Genomic DNA, 16,712 nt, shown 5'->3' with positions numbered 1-16,712 from the left:
CTTTTCTGGGTTTACCTTAATCAAAATTCCGATTATTCCTTTATTCTTGAACACTGGGTTTTATTTAATGAATCGTGTGATTGTAAATTTCAAGAAATAATTTTTAAAATACGGAATTGAAAGAAAAATTATGTAACAGGGTCTGAATGATCTAATTTTAGTTTGTCCCAACGGGTGCGCATTAAGTGTTGACATCCCAAAATGACAGGCCTTTGTAAACTTTTTCCTCATTCTGATGTTGCTGTCCTGTCTAAACTGCGCTTATATGTTAACAGTATTGGCAATCTATTCTTACAAGCTTCCGCGACCATATTTTCTGTACAGTCCAATCATGCCAATAATATATTTCCAAAACTTGTTACACTTGGGACATATAGGGAAAGTTGTGCGCCAAAATAACCAAGTTCAAGGACAATTTTTATACTTCTTCGTTGTTATTTCCATTCCAAAAATCATTTACTGCCTGATTTTCGACGACTGCTTGTATTCGATAAATTCTATCCTGTATTATTTTCCAAAAGAATTTTATTTTTATTTTTTGCAAGCAGCGTTTTTCGGCATACATTTTAAAACGAATTTGTTTCTTGCGAAATTGCACTGAAAGTGTCACAAAAATTCCCCGTATTTTTACACATTATGCTGCGTTTATAGTAAAAAAAATCATCGGGAAACGGCGTGCATCAGAGTTAAGCTGGGGTCACACATTCACGAGTCCTTGACAGGACTATTCCCGATTAAAATTTGTCAAAATTCGAAAATATGGGAGGTTACTTTGAAATGTCCCTCCTAGATGGGAATGTGTATGCGTTTGATCACGTTGCAGGCATATATATTGCACCCTATCTGTCTATCAATGTATTTCTGTTAAGCGCATCTCCTCCTGAACAACTGGATGGATATTGAAGAAATATTTACACGAGAAAGTTCTAAATGTTACAGGGGAGATACTCTTTACTTTAATATATGGCATTACTAATCTTCTAAGCGAAACTCTTCCTGAATGTTTAATGGATTTTAATGAAATGTATGTCTGAAAGGGTAATGGATAGAGAAAAGAGAGGGAGAATAGAGGCGGGAGAAAGGAGAAGAGCGGGCGGGAGCAGGGAGAAACTTATATTTATTTTATATCACCTTTTGTCAAAAATATTCATGAAGTATGTGCCACTGGATGGTTAAATCAACATTCAATCAATAATACCTTCTCTTTAATTGCAGTATTAAAATGACTTGTTAAAATATTCAAATAAATAAAAATAAAATTTATTCATTGATCAGATATTATTTTGTCAAAAAAAACAAACGAATATTGCATGTAAAAAGCAAATCAATAATTTTTCAAACAGTAAAAATAAATTTGCGTTGATACGAAAATGTTAGGGCCAGCATTGTTTCAGCTAGCAGAAAATAACAATTTATACAATTAAAAATCTCTATCAATCTTAAAGGTTATCTTTGGATTTTTCTGTGTGAAAGACATATGCTGTGCGTCAATGGATTGCGACTGACTATTCTAAAACACGAAAAAAATGCGTATTTAAAAGTTTTGGTTTACGGTTGTAAAATATGCTTGTCCAGAACTTACCATAGGAAAAATGTGGTGATTATTTTCAAAATATTATCATATCATTGTTTACATTGGGTCTCCATTTGCTAATCAGAGAAATACATGGACTATCCAAATTAAACTTGTTTTTAACCATTTGTAAATATTACTGGGTTGGTTTTTTTACTCTTTTATTTATGCATTTCTTTCTCCTCTTATAGATATAGGAAGATGTGGTGTGAGTGCCAATGAGACAACTCTCCATCCAAATAACAATTTATAAAAGTAAACAATTATAGGTCAATGTACGGCTTTCAACACGGATCATTGGCTCACACCGAACTATAAGCTATAAAGGGCCCTAAATTAATAGTTTAAAACCATTCAAACGGGAAAACCAACGGTTTAATTTTTATCTCGTACTAAAGAGATAATAAACTACTGATCTCGTAATGACGCGATAGTTTTCTCGTGTATTGCTGTTTTAAAAAAAAAAGTTACAACACTGGTACAAAATTTGTATACCAGTATTGTGGACAATACTGGTATACCAGTATTGCGATCACCAACTACAGGAGATCCCGGCCCACTAAAATATTTGAACTGCATCAACATTTATGTTCAAGAAATGTCTGGTATAAATATGATCGTGGGCCGTAGGTACGCTCATAGTTTAAAATGCAGAAAAAGGTTTTGAAACTGCAATTTTTCTGCCTTTCGCGAATATTGAGGTGTTTACAGCAACAGAGCATGAATAATATCAGCAGGAGTTGGAAAATCTATTGATGTTTACAAAAATACAGGATTTTTAATCTTTTTTTTAAATATTAGTTTTATAATAATTGCAATTCACTTTTAATTTGAACGAAATAAGGGGGTCGTTCTCTGATGCTTATCCTACATTGTCCTTTAATTTAAGAGAACTGACCAGTATTTCTGATTATTCTAATGTGCTTTCCGAATCGCAGTTAGAAAATGTATGCGATATGAAAAACACCTTGTATCGTATTGTTCATCAACAGGTGCGTTGGCCGAGCATCTCTTACGTCAGAACTTTTGTGACGTCATGTAATAATAAGTAAAAGGCGTTCTTAAAATTTGTCCGAACTGATTTTTTTTCACTTCAATATTAAATACACAATAACAAGCAATGCAACTGTAAAAAAACATCTAAGAGTAATTTCAATCTGTGTGGCAACTGTCCAGAATGGCATAATTTCTCTGGGTAGGTCTTTTCAAATCATCATAAAGAAAAATTGTTTAAACTTCTATTCAGAAAATCTTTACCTGTTTACCTAGCCTGAAATTCTATATGGTTCACCGTGAAATTCACTATTTATGCGTGGTTTATATGTCTACTACACATCATACAACACATGGGCAGCCATATTTAGCCACTGGATAAGAACTTATCCGAACCCCCAGACACTGGACAAATTTTGTCCGTGGTTAAGCTATTTTATCCACTGGACAATTTTTGAACAACCGGATTTGTCCAGCGGACAAAAGTTATCCAGTGGATACAGACTTTATCCTGTGGATAACTTTATCCAGCCTTTTGAACAACCGGGCCCAGGACCCCTCCTACACCCCCCACCAGTGCATTATGTAAAATTGAGAATTGAAATGGGTTAGTGTCAAAGAGACAACAATTTTTCCTTAAATAATGTGGATTCATAATTAGTAAATTTGGTATAAAAAAAAAAGATGAGCATTTATGGCTTTTTAATTTTTTCATTTTCCAAAAGTCTACATACTTTATAGTCTATAGAAAATTGGTATTTCGTTTGATATTCAAATTCATGGTTTACAACCTACACCCAAGAAATCCAGGGAAATTGGTATCCCATGAATATTATTTATCCTAAGTATGTGAAGTCATAACACTCATTAAGAAGAGATATGTTGACATTTATTTATTTCATTAAAAAAACAGTTCACAAACATTTTATTTCTTGAAAGAAACATTAAATGTGCAACCTTCATTTTTATCAGTAATTTTTTTCCAAATTAGAATTAAAATAAAATTGTAAATTAATTTGATAACAGAACAAACTAAATTACATCATTAAAAAATTGGGTCATATATGATGAGGTATGTTTCATACGAAAATTGATTTGTAACTAGAAAGTTATGCAAATATTTATTGAATAACTAAGACTATTATTTGATGATAAAGTAATAATCATTTTTGTGTTTTATTTAATGGCTGATATACTATTGAAACCAGATATAGTTTAAGGATTTATTTGATTATGAAAAGTGGAAAAATATTGGAATAACAATCCAATATTTTGATGTTGTTGGGATAATTGATTTCTGAATAGGGTAACCTCATATCTAAATAGGATTAGTGTGTCCCAGTGTTGATTCTGATACAAATAGATATTTTTATCCATTCATTAAACTTAACACCCCTTGAAAACTTTGTTGGGCTGGCTCGATCAGTCGGTAGAAGAGTTCATTAAGCTAGCTGAGGGGTGTAGCATATTTAACTGAAAGGGAGATCTTTTGTATAGCTATTTAATGCTTGATAAAGTTCCACATCAAGATCCCCTTGGCTAAGTGTATTATCTCTGGACTCCCTGGAGTGGACATGATATCTTTAATCAGATTAACTGGACAAAGATGAAGGGATGCACAGCATAGACCGATACATGTGTAGAATTTGGTAAGGCTTAACCACATTTACTAATTGGTTAATTAATGTATTATTACATGTATCAGATCTTTATCACAGGTTCTACAATCTGTTTTAGGATGGAGAAATTTTTGGCAGAGTGGCTTATCTTGTGATAATCAAGGAATTTTTAGAAATTCTTTTGTGTCTATGAAATTGCATAATTAGTAAAGTTTGTGGAAGATATGAGTTGTTTTGGATTTGTGTGTCCTGGATTGTTAAATATATTCATGAAGATGAGAAGAAGAGATGATATGGTATATTCAGACTTCGTTTTTGATCGGTATATATATAAAGTGTGTTTCTGCTGATTGTATATATAATTGTGTATACTTATAACTGTGTATACTTAAATGTATTGATTGTATTATTGCACCTTTATGAAACAATGTACCATTACATGTAAAACTTTAAACTCTTTGTATTAAGACATGTATAGGAGTTGATGTACTTAATGATACAATTTACACTGTATATTAAATACAGATTTGCTACTTCATTATTTGATGTTGAAAATTGTTTATATGGATTTAGTTACTTTTATGGATGCAAAATGTATCATTTTTGCTGGATATAGGAAAAACTTGTGATTATGAAAAAGTTTGTATGCAAGCCTATTGGGAAAAATTGTGGTTTCAAAAATATATAATTTTATGCTCATGCTAAAGTTTGTATAAAAGCTTATTGAAAATTTACGCTATCCTGAAAATTTGATGTTAAGTAAACTGTTTTTCATTATCTTACCAAAATGAACAAAAAAGATCCTGGAAAGATTCTTGGGTAACATTTTTCTTTTCAAGTTTCAGTAGGAAACACAAGTTTATATAATTGATAACATTTTGACATTGAGTTTCACCTCTCTAACTTATACAATGTATATGCTGTGTAATGCAGCTTGAAGCTTTTTACAATATCTTAGGAAATTAACCTTTAGTATATTTAATACAACATTAACTTTGATAATAGATTTACATGGAAAAGTAGACAGATCAGTCATAAAGAGATTAAGGCATCTCATTGTCACAGTTACTGTGCCATTGGGGAAACATTGTTTACATTTGTGATCAGTCATGTGGAACACAATGTAAATAATAATTTTCATGTCACAGGGATGCAGGGTGGTAGTATGTACTTGAGTCATAGGTGTCTGTAGCAGGTAAAATATACACCTGTCAAATGTTAATTTTATGTACTTATTATAAAGTTTTACTAAAATGTTTTCCCATGGGTATTTCTTGCGAATGTAAGTATTTGCCGTTTTAATACAGTTATCGTGTGGAAAAAATAACTTGTAAATTTATATTGTTAATCGTATTAGAATGGAATGTAATTTCAGGTATAATTATGGCTATGAATTGTTGACTTTTGTTGTACATGTGGGAACAGATGTCATTGTTCAGAAATATGCCTACATTTGGAAAATGAACTTTCAAGTTAGCAAAAGGTGGCAAAACTTAAAGTTATACATATTGAAAAGGAGGTTAGGTTAAACAGGAATTAAGTTTTGAAAGCATAAGTCTTTCTTGTTAAAAAATGTAGTCTTGAAAAAGTACTTATGATTGTTCATGTGTTATGGTAGCTGTATTCTTGCCAGTAAAAAGTGATTAAAAATTTAGAATTAAAGATGTTTTGATCTTTAGTTATAGAATAGTAGTGTTATAAATTGCATGATTTTTATATGCATATGGATTAAACTTGCAAGAATTACAGAAATACAATTACTTGCAAGAATTACAGAAATACAATTTTTTCTCAAAAGGTATACTATTCTGTTTAGTGGTTAAAGTTGGATTATACATAAAATAAAAAATGGGGAACAATATTAGTTATACTGCACCAACACATTGGTTGATCTGGTCTAGGTAAGGAAACAAAATTGTTTTGACTACTGTAGATTCATTATTTTCTTTTCCAATTTTCATTGATTTCGTGGGTTGAGGTGATCCACGATTTTATGATATATGTTCAACGAAGTACACACTTTTGATTGGCCGGTAAGCAGACTCAGGAACAAATAGAAATCCAAGTATTCTCGAAAAAAACAAATTCTTTATCCATGAAAAAATAGATAAATCCACAGTATTAAAGTAAAACAATCTTACAAATATATTGGCGATGAGATCATTCTTAAAGTATGTGTATTAAAAAGTTTAGATTGGCAAGTTTTCAACAACATTGTTGTTAACCTGAATGGTTGGCTAGTTGTTTGGACAAGGTACAGTTCACTGACCGATATCAGATGGAGATTGACATAGAAGAAAGTCCTCTAGATATATTTTGAGTCAAAAGAATATTTTGATATCATTTCAGGCGTACATACCATGAGGGAAGTAGTTCAGAGCACTTGAGTGACTCAGATCAAAGCTTTAACTGTGATAGGACTAGAGTTTTGAGTCGAGATGATGGAGATGGGGCCAGTGCTGACAAAAGTCCACAGTCCTCGTCGAGATTTAGTCCTGGCATAACTGATACATCTAGTCCAAAAGATAGTCGCCTCTCTAAAAGTAAATCATCTGACCAGGTCTATGGTGAGTTTATTTCTATGTTTTTGTAGTAATGTTTAAAGTATGTTGTTGCTAAATAAATTCTGTTTGAACTTATATATGTGGATTCAAATGATGTTCTTTTTGAATTACTGGTATGTGTTTCATGATTTTACTATGATTGATCGTGGTTTCTTTCGCTGAAAACTGCATAACAGCATAATTTGTTGACTAATAATTCCTTAAGTATAAAAAAGAAGATGTGGTATGATTGCCAATGAGACAACTGTCTACAAGAGACAAAAATTACACAGACAATAACAACTATAGGTCACCGTACAGCCTTCAACAATGAGCAAAGCCCATACCCCATAGTCAGCTATAAAAGGCCCCGATATGACAACGTCTGTTTAGAGGAAAAACAATACATTTAATAGTGAATTTCTTTGAAGGTAGCATTAGATTGTAGTTTATGTCACCAGTATATATAAAAAAAAGAAATGTTGGGTATATGTGTAGCCTAATGGGTAGTCAAGGTCGTTACAAATCGCCCTCGTCTTCGTATATGTGTAGGTTCATCAAATCCTGGAACCATGCCTGTACATTGCTTTTCATATAATTTGATAAAATTTGTATTTGTAAATAAATGTCTTGACTGTATCATGTGTATTGTTTAATGATATAAATATCTACATCCATGAGAAACTGTTATATTAATAAATTGCAATCTTTATCGTGGTCAAAGATGTCAATCAATTGTTGGGGTAAAGAATTTCAAATGTGTATGGTCATTATAAATTTGTCTTATTTTTAATAGCCAAAGACAGTGGTACAGAGTTAGAAGATAGTGGGAGTAACACAGTAGACAGAGCTCAATACGAAGATCTGCTACAGGAGTATATGGAACTCTCTGATGCCATGTCAAATACAAGACGAGAACTCCTAAAATTACAAGATTTGGTTAGTCTTATCATTATAGCTGGGAGAATTTTGATACTATGGATTTATTATTGTTCTTTGGATACTAATTTTCTGGGGTTTGGTCTGGACCAGTGAACCATGAATTTTAGATGTTCAACAAATTACAAATTCTATATAGGCCTATATGGAGACATTGGCAAAACCACTACATCAATTCTCCAGGAAAATACAAGTTTCCTCACTGCACGAAAAATTGGTTAATGGTACCTACAAAAATAAATGAATCAACAGTAGTTAACTTACCAATCAAAGATATATGTTTAATTTTGAAAGCTGTTTGTTTTCATGCGTCAAAGATACCAGTATACATAAGTATTTAACGTAAATGGTAGTACAATGTATCATTTATCAACATGGCAAATGTTGTGGTATGATACTTATCAAATAAGTTTTTGAAACAAAATAAGTCAAACTATAGTCATTATTTACTACATGCATATTGATTAAACAGATGGTTTATTTAAAAACTAAGATGAAATTATATATTTTCAATGATTTTGTTGTATCAATATGAAATCACTTGCTTTAGTGGAATATAAAATTCCTACCATCATTTTGCAGGCTGGGGCATTCCAATTCCAATTTATTTCAAATTAAGAAAATACACAGTGTGTGATTTTGAGTCAACTCAAAAGGCAATAAAATGAGTAAAATACTACTCTGGTTTCAAAGTGTTTTAGGGAAGGGCTCAGAAAAGGGTAACTATAAGTGAAAATTTCAGTTTAATTAGCTTTGCAATTCAAAGAAGGATCAGAAGCTAGCACAAATACAAAAGGATTATGTTGAAGAGTAATAAGGGGTGTAAGACTTCAGTTAGATTTTTAGAGAAGATGAGGCAATTTTTTGAGGTACTGCTGGGAAATTTTTGAATCTTCAGTCATTTATACTATTGCGACTAGTACTTTATGTTCTGTTCCCTTCAAGTTCAATATAACATATTTTATTATTAATTTTTTAATCTTTTATTGTAGTTACTGTGTGGGGAACCACCAGATGGTGCTGAAGATAGTCCTAAACAGGTTATATCTGGTTCTTCTCCTGCTGAACAAATGGTAAGTCCTAAACAGGTTATATCTGGTTCTTCTCCTGCTGAACAAATGGTAAGTCCTAAACAGGTTATATCTGGTTCTTCTCCTGCTGAACAAATGGTAAGAAGCAAAACTTAAACTAGGATACATGAATGATTTTCAACTGATCATTAGATAATGTTTTTATTGTTTTATTAATATGGTTTACTGTTATTCGTGGGTATGTTCTGCAAAGTAAGAAAGCTTTATGTTTGTAGACAGGCTAGAAAAAGCAAGAAATCAAATATAAGCTTTTTCTCAATCCTCAAAAATTTGTATACTTGAAAAATAAATTAATTGAACTTTTCTATTATTTTGAATATAAAATAAAAGTAATAAATGTATACAATTATCTATTTCTTGTTAAAATTTTAAAATAAATAATAATATTTTTTAGGTGATACTTGAAAGTCAATTGATACAGACACAGGAAGTGTGTTCAGATTTACGTGAAGATTTGTCTCGGACCAAGAATGACTGCATGCATTTACAGGGTAAAAAGTCAGGTCTACAACAAAGAATGGCGGACCAAGAGGAACAGCTGTCTCAATTAAGGGCTGAACTTCTACGCAGAGACTTTGAAAAACAGTCTTTAGAATCTGAAAAGGTATGATTATCAAAGTTTAAGTTTTTAAGATTGAAATAATTGTTTTGCTTTTGCAAATCCCAGTATATACCGTACATGTGTGCACTGACATATTTTACACATTTCAAAAATATCTTTTAATGATAGAAACTTGTGTATAATTTTGACTTGAGTTATTATAGATTAATAAAAATAAAATACAAGATTTGAAAGTATAGAACTCCCCCCTTATACCTCTAGCCAATGTAGATTTAACAAACACACAGCAATACGCACAGTAAATCTCAATTACAAAAGACGTCTGAGTCCAATGTCAGAATAGTAACAAAAGAAACTCAACAAATGAAGTCTTTTTTGTAGTATAAGGGAGGTAATTCCCAAAATTTATGTTGATGAATTTGACTTCTAATAGTAATGTAAATTTTACTTTATTTACAGGGTGAATTAAAGATGAAAGTTTATGATAGAGATAAAACTATATCAGATTTAAGAGTAAGTATATGTGATTATATATGTTTATTTAAATTTGATAAATTATGATAAAAAAAAATATTTGTAAAACATTAGATTGTGGAAGACATGTTTTCGGAATGTTTTAACTATCAAATATATTTGATCTCAGTCAGAATTTTCATTTTTTTAAGGATAAAGAGTTGCGGAAAGAAATTGACCAAAGTTATTTACAAAACATGTTTATCTATTAATTTTAGAAAGAGATTGTAAGAAGAGACCAAAAAGTTGACCAATTGCAAAATAATATCCAACTGACAATCCAAGAAAAAGAATCTGTAACACGAGCATTAAAGCAGCAGATATCTGACCTTCATGAAAGGTTACGCTTGGTTGGAGAACGTGGGGTAAGATTTTCATGTTAGATATAATTGTAAACATAACAAAAGACCAAAATATATGTAGAAATATAGATTCCACCACTGCATCGAGTGTAATACGATATTTATCAACTCGAGACAGTTAAATTTTCAAATTTAAAGTCCAAGCCGCCTCGGCGAGGACTTTAAAATTGATAATTTAACTGTCGAGAGTGGATAAATATCGTATTACACGAGATTTGGTAGTGGAATCTGTTTCTCTAATGATTTTCTAACAGTATGCAGGCAAACTTATTCCTTCTTTTCGAATGATCTGAAAAAGATGTGTTCTTTCTATGTGACGTCGTCAGGCATGGTCGCCTTTTTTCATGCCGTCACAATAGGAAATTCAGAGGAAAGCAAACAAATTCGACGTCACAATCGGATTTTAACCAATGAAGTACTGAGATCAAACGAACCACACGTTGATTAAATTTTTTTATACAATGGGTGCAGAAAGGGATAAATTGACGAAGAATTAGAGAAGTGATTTTAATCTGGCTATCATCAAATGGGATAGGAAAATCAAGTTGCTTTGATTAACCTTTATAACTTTGCCTTGTTTTAACAGGTATATGTGTTTGTAGCTTATTGATGAAATAATATTGTCAATCTATATGGTTAATCAGTAGAATTTGATAAAATTGAATTTCTTGTGTAATCTCATTATCGCAAATAATTTTTCATACAATAGATAAAACGGTTCTGCCAACTTTTCATGAAGCAAATGCGTTAGATTTGGCCAAAATTGAAAAGATCCAAGAGAAAAAACAATGGATTAAAGGAAAATGCCACCAAAAAGGCATGAACATGTGTGAGTCTCACGCTAAATGTGTGAGTCTCACGCTAAATGGCAGCCCTGATTAAATAGAATAAAACTTATTTTATGCAATGATTTAGTGATTTCTTATATATTTTGACACATGTAGTTACACAATTACAAGAAAGCATATTTAAAGATTTTTTTCTTAAATTGATTCCTTATTTTACAGGCCACATTGTCTGCAAGAGTAGCATCTCAAGACAAAAGAATGGCCAAGTTGGAAGGAAAAATTTTACAAACAGGCGATCCCCAACAAAGGGAGGCTACTCCTGGAGGAAATGTAAGTATTTTTCTCAATATGTGTAATTTTAAAAATAACCATGCTCTTCAATAATTGTAGTATGAACATCCCCAAATAATAGTACAAAGTGCAGTGTGTTATGAAATTCACCAAACTGTGCTCAAATTTGTATTACTGGAATGTTAATTATCACTGATTTTGTAAGCTTTGTCAAAGAATTAATAAATGTACTTAAAGAAATACAAGCTCAGACCCTTCATTAAGATAAAAATCAGAAGCTGTGACATGACTACCAATAAGACAACTATCCACCAGAGACCAAATTACATAGAAGGTTAGCAGATCACTACACTGCCTTCAACTATAAAGCTGTACAAGAACCTGAAAGAACAATTGTCCACCAATTAAAAAGATATCTAGTGACCTAAATTCACCTGATTAATGTACAAAACAATTAACAAACAAAAGTAAAAATATACAGTAACAAATGAGAACTACTGCAGACTATTTAAGCTATGATAGAACTATAAGACCTGGCTCAGCAATGTTGATTTTACTAAAAAGCAGACTTTTTTTCATTTCACAATGTAATGTTGTCCTTGTAAAATATTCTTGTTGAGTAATAAAACTACCATTTAAACTTGGAAATTTCAAAATATTTTACCTAATTTTCTAGTATCAAATCAAGCCATACATGCCATTTCATGGTTAACGTTGTAAATTTTGTAATTTTTATTTCAGTCAGGAGAAGATCTTCATGTTGTCCGTGATGCAATACATAGTTTACGCCTGAATTTCAAAACCTCAGATCCTCAGCAACATAAATTAGACTCGGTTGAACACTTTGTTTGTTCGTTATTAGATAAAATACAACAACCTAATAATTTGTCTACTGTTTCCAATGGCCAAGTAAGTACATTGTATCATGGATCTTATTAAACATTCTTTTATGGAATGGTTACCATGGTTACCACAGTATAATTTTTTTATGTATAGAAAATTTGAAGTTATTTTCACAGTATGATTTTTCTTTAAACAAAATAACACGGACTATGATAATAAATAAGCATTTAGCAATAGCGTGAAATGCCATTTAACGTTCATCACTCATCAATTACTTGTAAAACCAATTTATAATAACAGGGATATCATAAGAAGCAGCAGAAGCTCACAGTTTAATTTGTTTTAATTAAAACAATGATGGATTTTATTTCAGAATACATATGAACATGTCACCTCTAGACGTTTAAATTTTGATTCGACTGGAGATGTACGACGATCACCCATCACATCTATACCAGGTAGTAATACAAGTGAGTGTTGTGTATTGTGTAGGGAGCACTGTAATAAGGTGTATTGTGTAGGGAGCACTGTTATAAGGTGTATTGTGTAGGGAGCACTGTAATAAGGTGTATTGTGTAGGGAGCACTGTAATAAGGTGTATTGTGTAGGGAGCACTGTAAATATGTGTATAAATGTAGAGATATTCCAGATAATATACATTGAGGGTATTGGTTAGAATTGAGTTTGTATATTTTGCCCTACAATTTTAATCTCCAATGCATTTTTTTCTTGAATTCTGTGGATTTATAAGAATTTGTGATATTATACAATTACTGCCTTTTGATGAAGTAAATATACGGTTTTATTGACTTTTGAAAAAATTATATTCACTGAGGCAGACGACCGAAACAAAAGACAGTAATTGTTTTATTCGATATTCCGAGAGAAGAACATGCATTTATTGACAAACATATACCAAAACAAATTTCAGATGAAACTTTTTAAAATAAAGTTGCATGTAAAAGCATGTGACGTTAAGCACGGTGAATAACACTATCTCAGGTGAATAGGCTTTTTTATTCAAAATCCAATTCATATAGAGAATATAAAAAAAGAAGATGTGGTATGATATCCAATGAGACAACTATTCACAAAAGACCAAAATGACACAAACATTAACAATTATAGGTCACCGTACGGCCTTCAACAATGAGCAAAGCCCATACCAACTAAAATGATACCAATATGGAATAAACCAATTTACTATCAGGCATTCCATCAGTGATGACTAACTGAATTTAAATTTTATAAGAAATACAAAATATTTATCATGTTTATAGGCTTGTATCATTTGTATGCAGGCTTTGGCAACCTCACTATATCAAATATCTAAAAATTCAAAAATACAATTTTTTATCAATTCTCCACAAAAAAAAAGTATACCCCTGGTGCACAAAAATAAATTAATCCACAGAAGAGTGTAGGTGATAGGCTTTTATTGAATTTTGGAAATCAGCAATATTTTAGGATGAGTATTGCACAAAATATGAATTTTTTGCACAACACCTTTGTAGAAGGCACAGCAGATTTTGAATAAAACTAATTTCGTTATTCAAATATTGATAATTATTTTGGCAAAACTTTTTCAATTTCATTCCTAATAAAGCCAATTTCAACACTATTCATTTATAGAAAACAACTCCTTGAAAAAATGTGCAGTTGTAACATGATTTTATTTATTAAATTATATTTGAATTAGGAATTACTGTAATTTCAGAAATTATTGCATGCATTTATTAATGCGATTTTGTCATTTTAGACTAAAGGATGTTTGCTTGTCATGTTTTAGAGTTTTTGTCAGATTTTCGAAATCCTCTGGTTTTATCCATTTCAATGCCTTAAAATTTTTTACCCATGAACCCCCATATTTTTTTTTTATAAATCTTTTCCATTTATAATTATAAGCAATTTGTAAGTTTTATACATTTTTATTTATTTTTTGATAGTTGATGAGAACTTTAACTGGTCAATGATAAAGCTATGAAAAGTCAAGAGAGAACATTTTCCCCCCAAAATGTCAATGGCTAATATCTCAAAAACAAGCACATTGACCGCTAAATATTTTATGCTTTTTTGATTCATCAATTAATCCCCTATTAATATATACTAGTTTTATGGAAATTTAAATATTATGAAACTGAGCAGCAGACTTCCTTAAATGGGATTTTAATTTTTATGTTTTTGAGAAAAATCCTGTTTAACTCATATAAAATATTTCAAAATATCATGATAAAAAATAGAGAACCTATTCACTTGATTTGAATTATTTTTTGCTAAGTATAAATTTTGATGATCTCTGAATAAAATGTAATTTATTTTGATTTATATTATAAAAAAAAAGAAGTTATTTTAGATCTTTGTATCCATGTAATTTTAGCTTGATTATTAGACTGTATTGATAATGTTCACCTATAAATATAATTCAATTCCAGGTTTTTCCCCAAATCAATTAGACAATCCATCATCAAGAACCAAGCAGTTAAATCCTCAACCCACAACAAAAGTGCTATATTTTACTGATAGGACAGTTAACCCCAGTATGTGTACCATTCATAAAAGGTAAGCTTTACATTTAATTTAGTGTGGTAGGTTGAAGGTTTTGAACCTGATGGATAAACCAGGAGACTTTAAAATTTGTTTTTACTGCTTCTCCCACAAGCACATGGCATTAATGAGTGAGAGCAAAGACTTGTCAGCTTGTAGTCAGAATAATGTGTCTGTTTAAGGTGATATGACTTACTGAGGACTGTAACCTTGTGAACAAGCAGATTAAAATTTCTATCTCAACTTGTTAGTCTAGTACAAATACGTCAAAGCAGGGTTCATATTCATATTACATTAACATGTTCTTGTCCTGAATTTGCATATTAATTTTCCCCTGGATGTTAAGCAGTCATCCATCTTTATTTGATTTTCTATTTTGTAGATATGCTCAGTGTTAGAACTTTGGAAAGTTATAAACTTATTCAAGAAAGTTTTAATATGTTTAACTTGGATATTTCTTAACAAACAAAGGGCACTGGTAATTCATGGACATTATTTAAAGTCTTAATATAATTTATTTTTCAGATTAGGAGAAATAACGTTGAAAGACTTTAAAGATCATATAAGTGTGAAAGGGAACTATAGATACTCGTTTAAAGCATTAGATCCAGAGTTTGGAACAGTCAAGGAAGAGGTAAAGATTTGTTTGTAACTCATATAGTGAAATAAGACAGTTCGAAATAACAAAAGGTAGCAAATACTTCATGCATTACTTAAGGTGGTACCCAACACTTTCACTAAAATTAATTTCGCTCGTTTAATTTTCATAAAATTTTGGCAAAGTATTTTCTTTGACCCTTTGACAAAAATATAAAACTTTCAAAAAATTTGAACCAAGCATTTTATCAGAAAAATTACACTGTTTATATAGCAGTTTGACAAGAACTAATTTTGATCTTTGAGGAGCTTAATATTCCCTTAACAACACAACGTCATTAAAACGTTTAGGTGATTTTACAGAGTTATCTCCCTGTAGTGTTAGGTACCACCTTAAAGTCACCAAAGATTTGCCATGAAATAAGGGAGTTCATGTCTTAAATTTTCCTTAGAGTTCAATATTTTTGTTATCTAATTTTCAACATCCTTCTTTTCCTAAGTGTCAAATAATAAATTGTGTTCTTTTAAATAAATTTGATTTTTTTAGTATATATGAATCATTTCAGGAAATTATACTTATATAAATAATAAAAAAAGAAGAACACTTGAAAATAACATGATACAAAAAGATCAGTGGTTTCTTTCACCTAGTGAGACACAGTGTGAAGCTGTTGTGTGACATTCTATAATCTGAATCTAATTTATTTGTAGAATCATATCAGTATTAAATAAGATTGATAATAATACATATATTGTTATAACTTATTGAATTTAAATATTACATATTATCATTTGATAATTTCTTTCCCAAATCTAAAACTGTATATATAATAAGTAATTACTATTGTAGGTAATGAGTGATGATGATAAGGTACCAGGATGGGAGGGACAGATAGTGGCCTGGGTGGAAGAAGATACAGGATGAATAAACACTACAGGAATGTCAAATACTCCTTGTTATAGTGCTGAAATCTTCCTTGCCAGAATTGGCCTTACTGCTCATGTGCCAAGTTGCCTAAATGGCCGTAAGTGGCCAAGTTACCTATTGTGGCTTTAAGTGGTCTATGTGCAATGTAACTCAGCAGAGATCTGATATCAACACTTTATTTTGCAATCATTGTATCACCTCAATATGTCATGTGATATTAAAAGATGATTTTCATTGGATACAACCAGTTATGAATTATTCATTATCTCTATATGTCATGTGATATATGAAGGTGATTTTTTATTGGGCATGACCAGTTATGAATTATTTATTATAACAGTGTTGTCTCAGAGCTTAAGTGAAGGCTTCCATGTATTAGCGAGCATTTCTTTTGATGTCTGAAAAAGTTGTAAGAAAAACTGATAATTTTGTAATAAAACTGAATGTGCATGAGTGATCTGTAACGACAGCTATGATTTGGTTTAGAAAACAAATCCTTATTTATATTATTTCTATATATAAGTGG

General features: G+C 31.0%; 1 protein-coding gene across 4 annotated transcripts in view; it reads left to right on the top strand.

The window, feature by feature from the left end:
• LOC139524117 (dixin-like) overlaps positions 1–16,425 on the top strand; it is a 41,202-nt gene extending 24,777 nt beyond the window's left edge. For 2 of the 4 annotated variants that reach the window (XM_071318691.1, XM_071318693.1), the window contains exons 6-17: positions 6,535–6,752; positions 7,525–7,667; positions 8,660–8,740; positions 9,153–9,362; positions 9,780–9,833; positions 10,052–10,198; positions 11,203–11,313; positions 12,016–12,183; positions 12,491–12,575; positions 14,550–14,676; positions 15,187–15,295; positions 16,109–16,425. In XM_071318691.1, the coding sequence (XP_071174792.1) occupies positions 6,535–6,752; positions 7,525–7,667; positions 8,660–8,740; positions 9,153–9,362; positions 9,780–9,833; positions 10,052–10,198; positions 11,203–11,313; positions 12,016–12,183; positions 12,491–12,575; positions 14,550–14,676; positions 15,187–15,295; positions 16,109–16,183 (1,528 nt within the window). In that variant the 3' untranslated portion in view covers positions 16,184–16,425. Of the gene's footprint in view, positions 1–6,534; positions 6,753–7,524; positions 7,668–8,659; positions 8,741–9,152; positions 9,363–9,779; positions 9,834–10,051; positions 10,199–11,202; positions 11,314–12,015; positions 12,184–12,490; positions 12,588–14,549; positions 14,677–15,186; positions 15,296–16,108 lie in introns of all 4 variants that reach the window. The other 2 variants (XM_071318690.1, XM_071318692.1) reach the window with 1 other exon arrangement.
• Positions 16,426–16,712: the final 287 nt, after the last annotated feature.

This window comes from Mytilus edulis, chromosome 5, assembly GCF_963676685.1.
Source record: "Mytilus edulis chromosome 5, xbMytEdul2.2, whole genome shotgun sequence".
In the NCBI taxonomy this organism is placed as follows: domain Eukaryota; kingdom Metazoa; phylum Mollusca; class Bivalvia; order Mytilida; family Mytilidae; genus Mytilus; species Mytilus edulis.
This window is presented reverse-complemented; position numbering and strand designations above follow the sequence as displayed.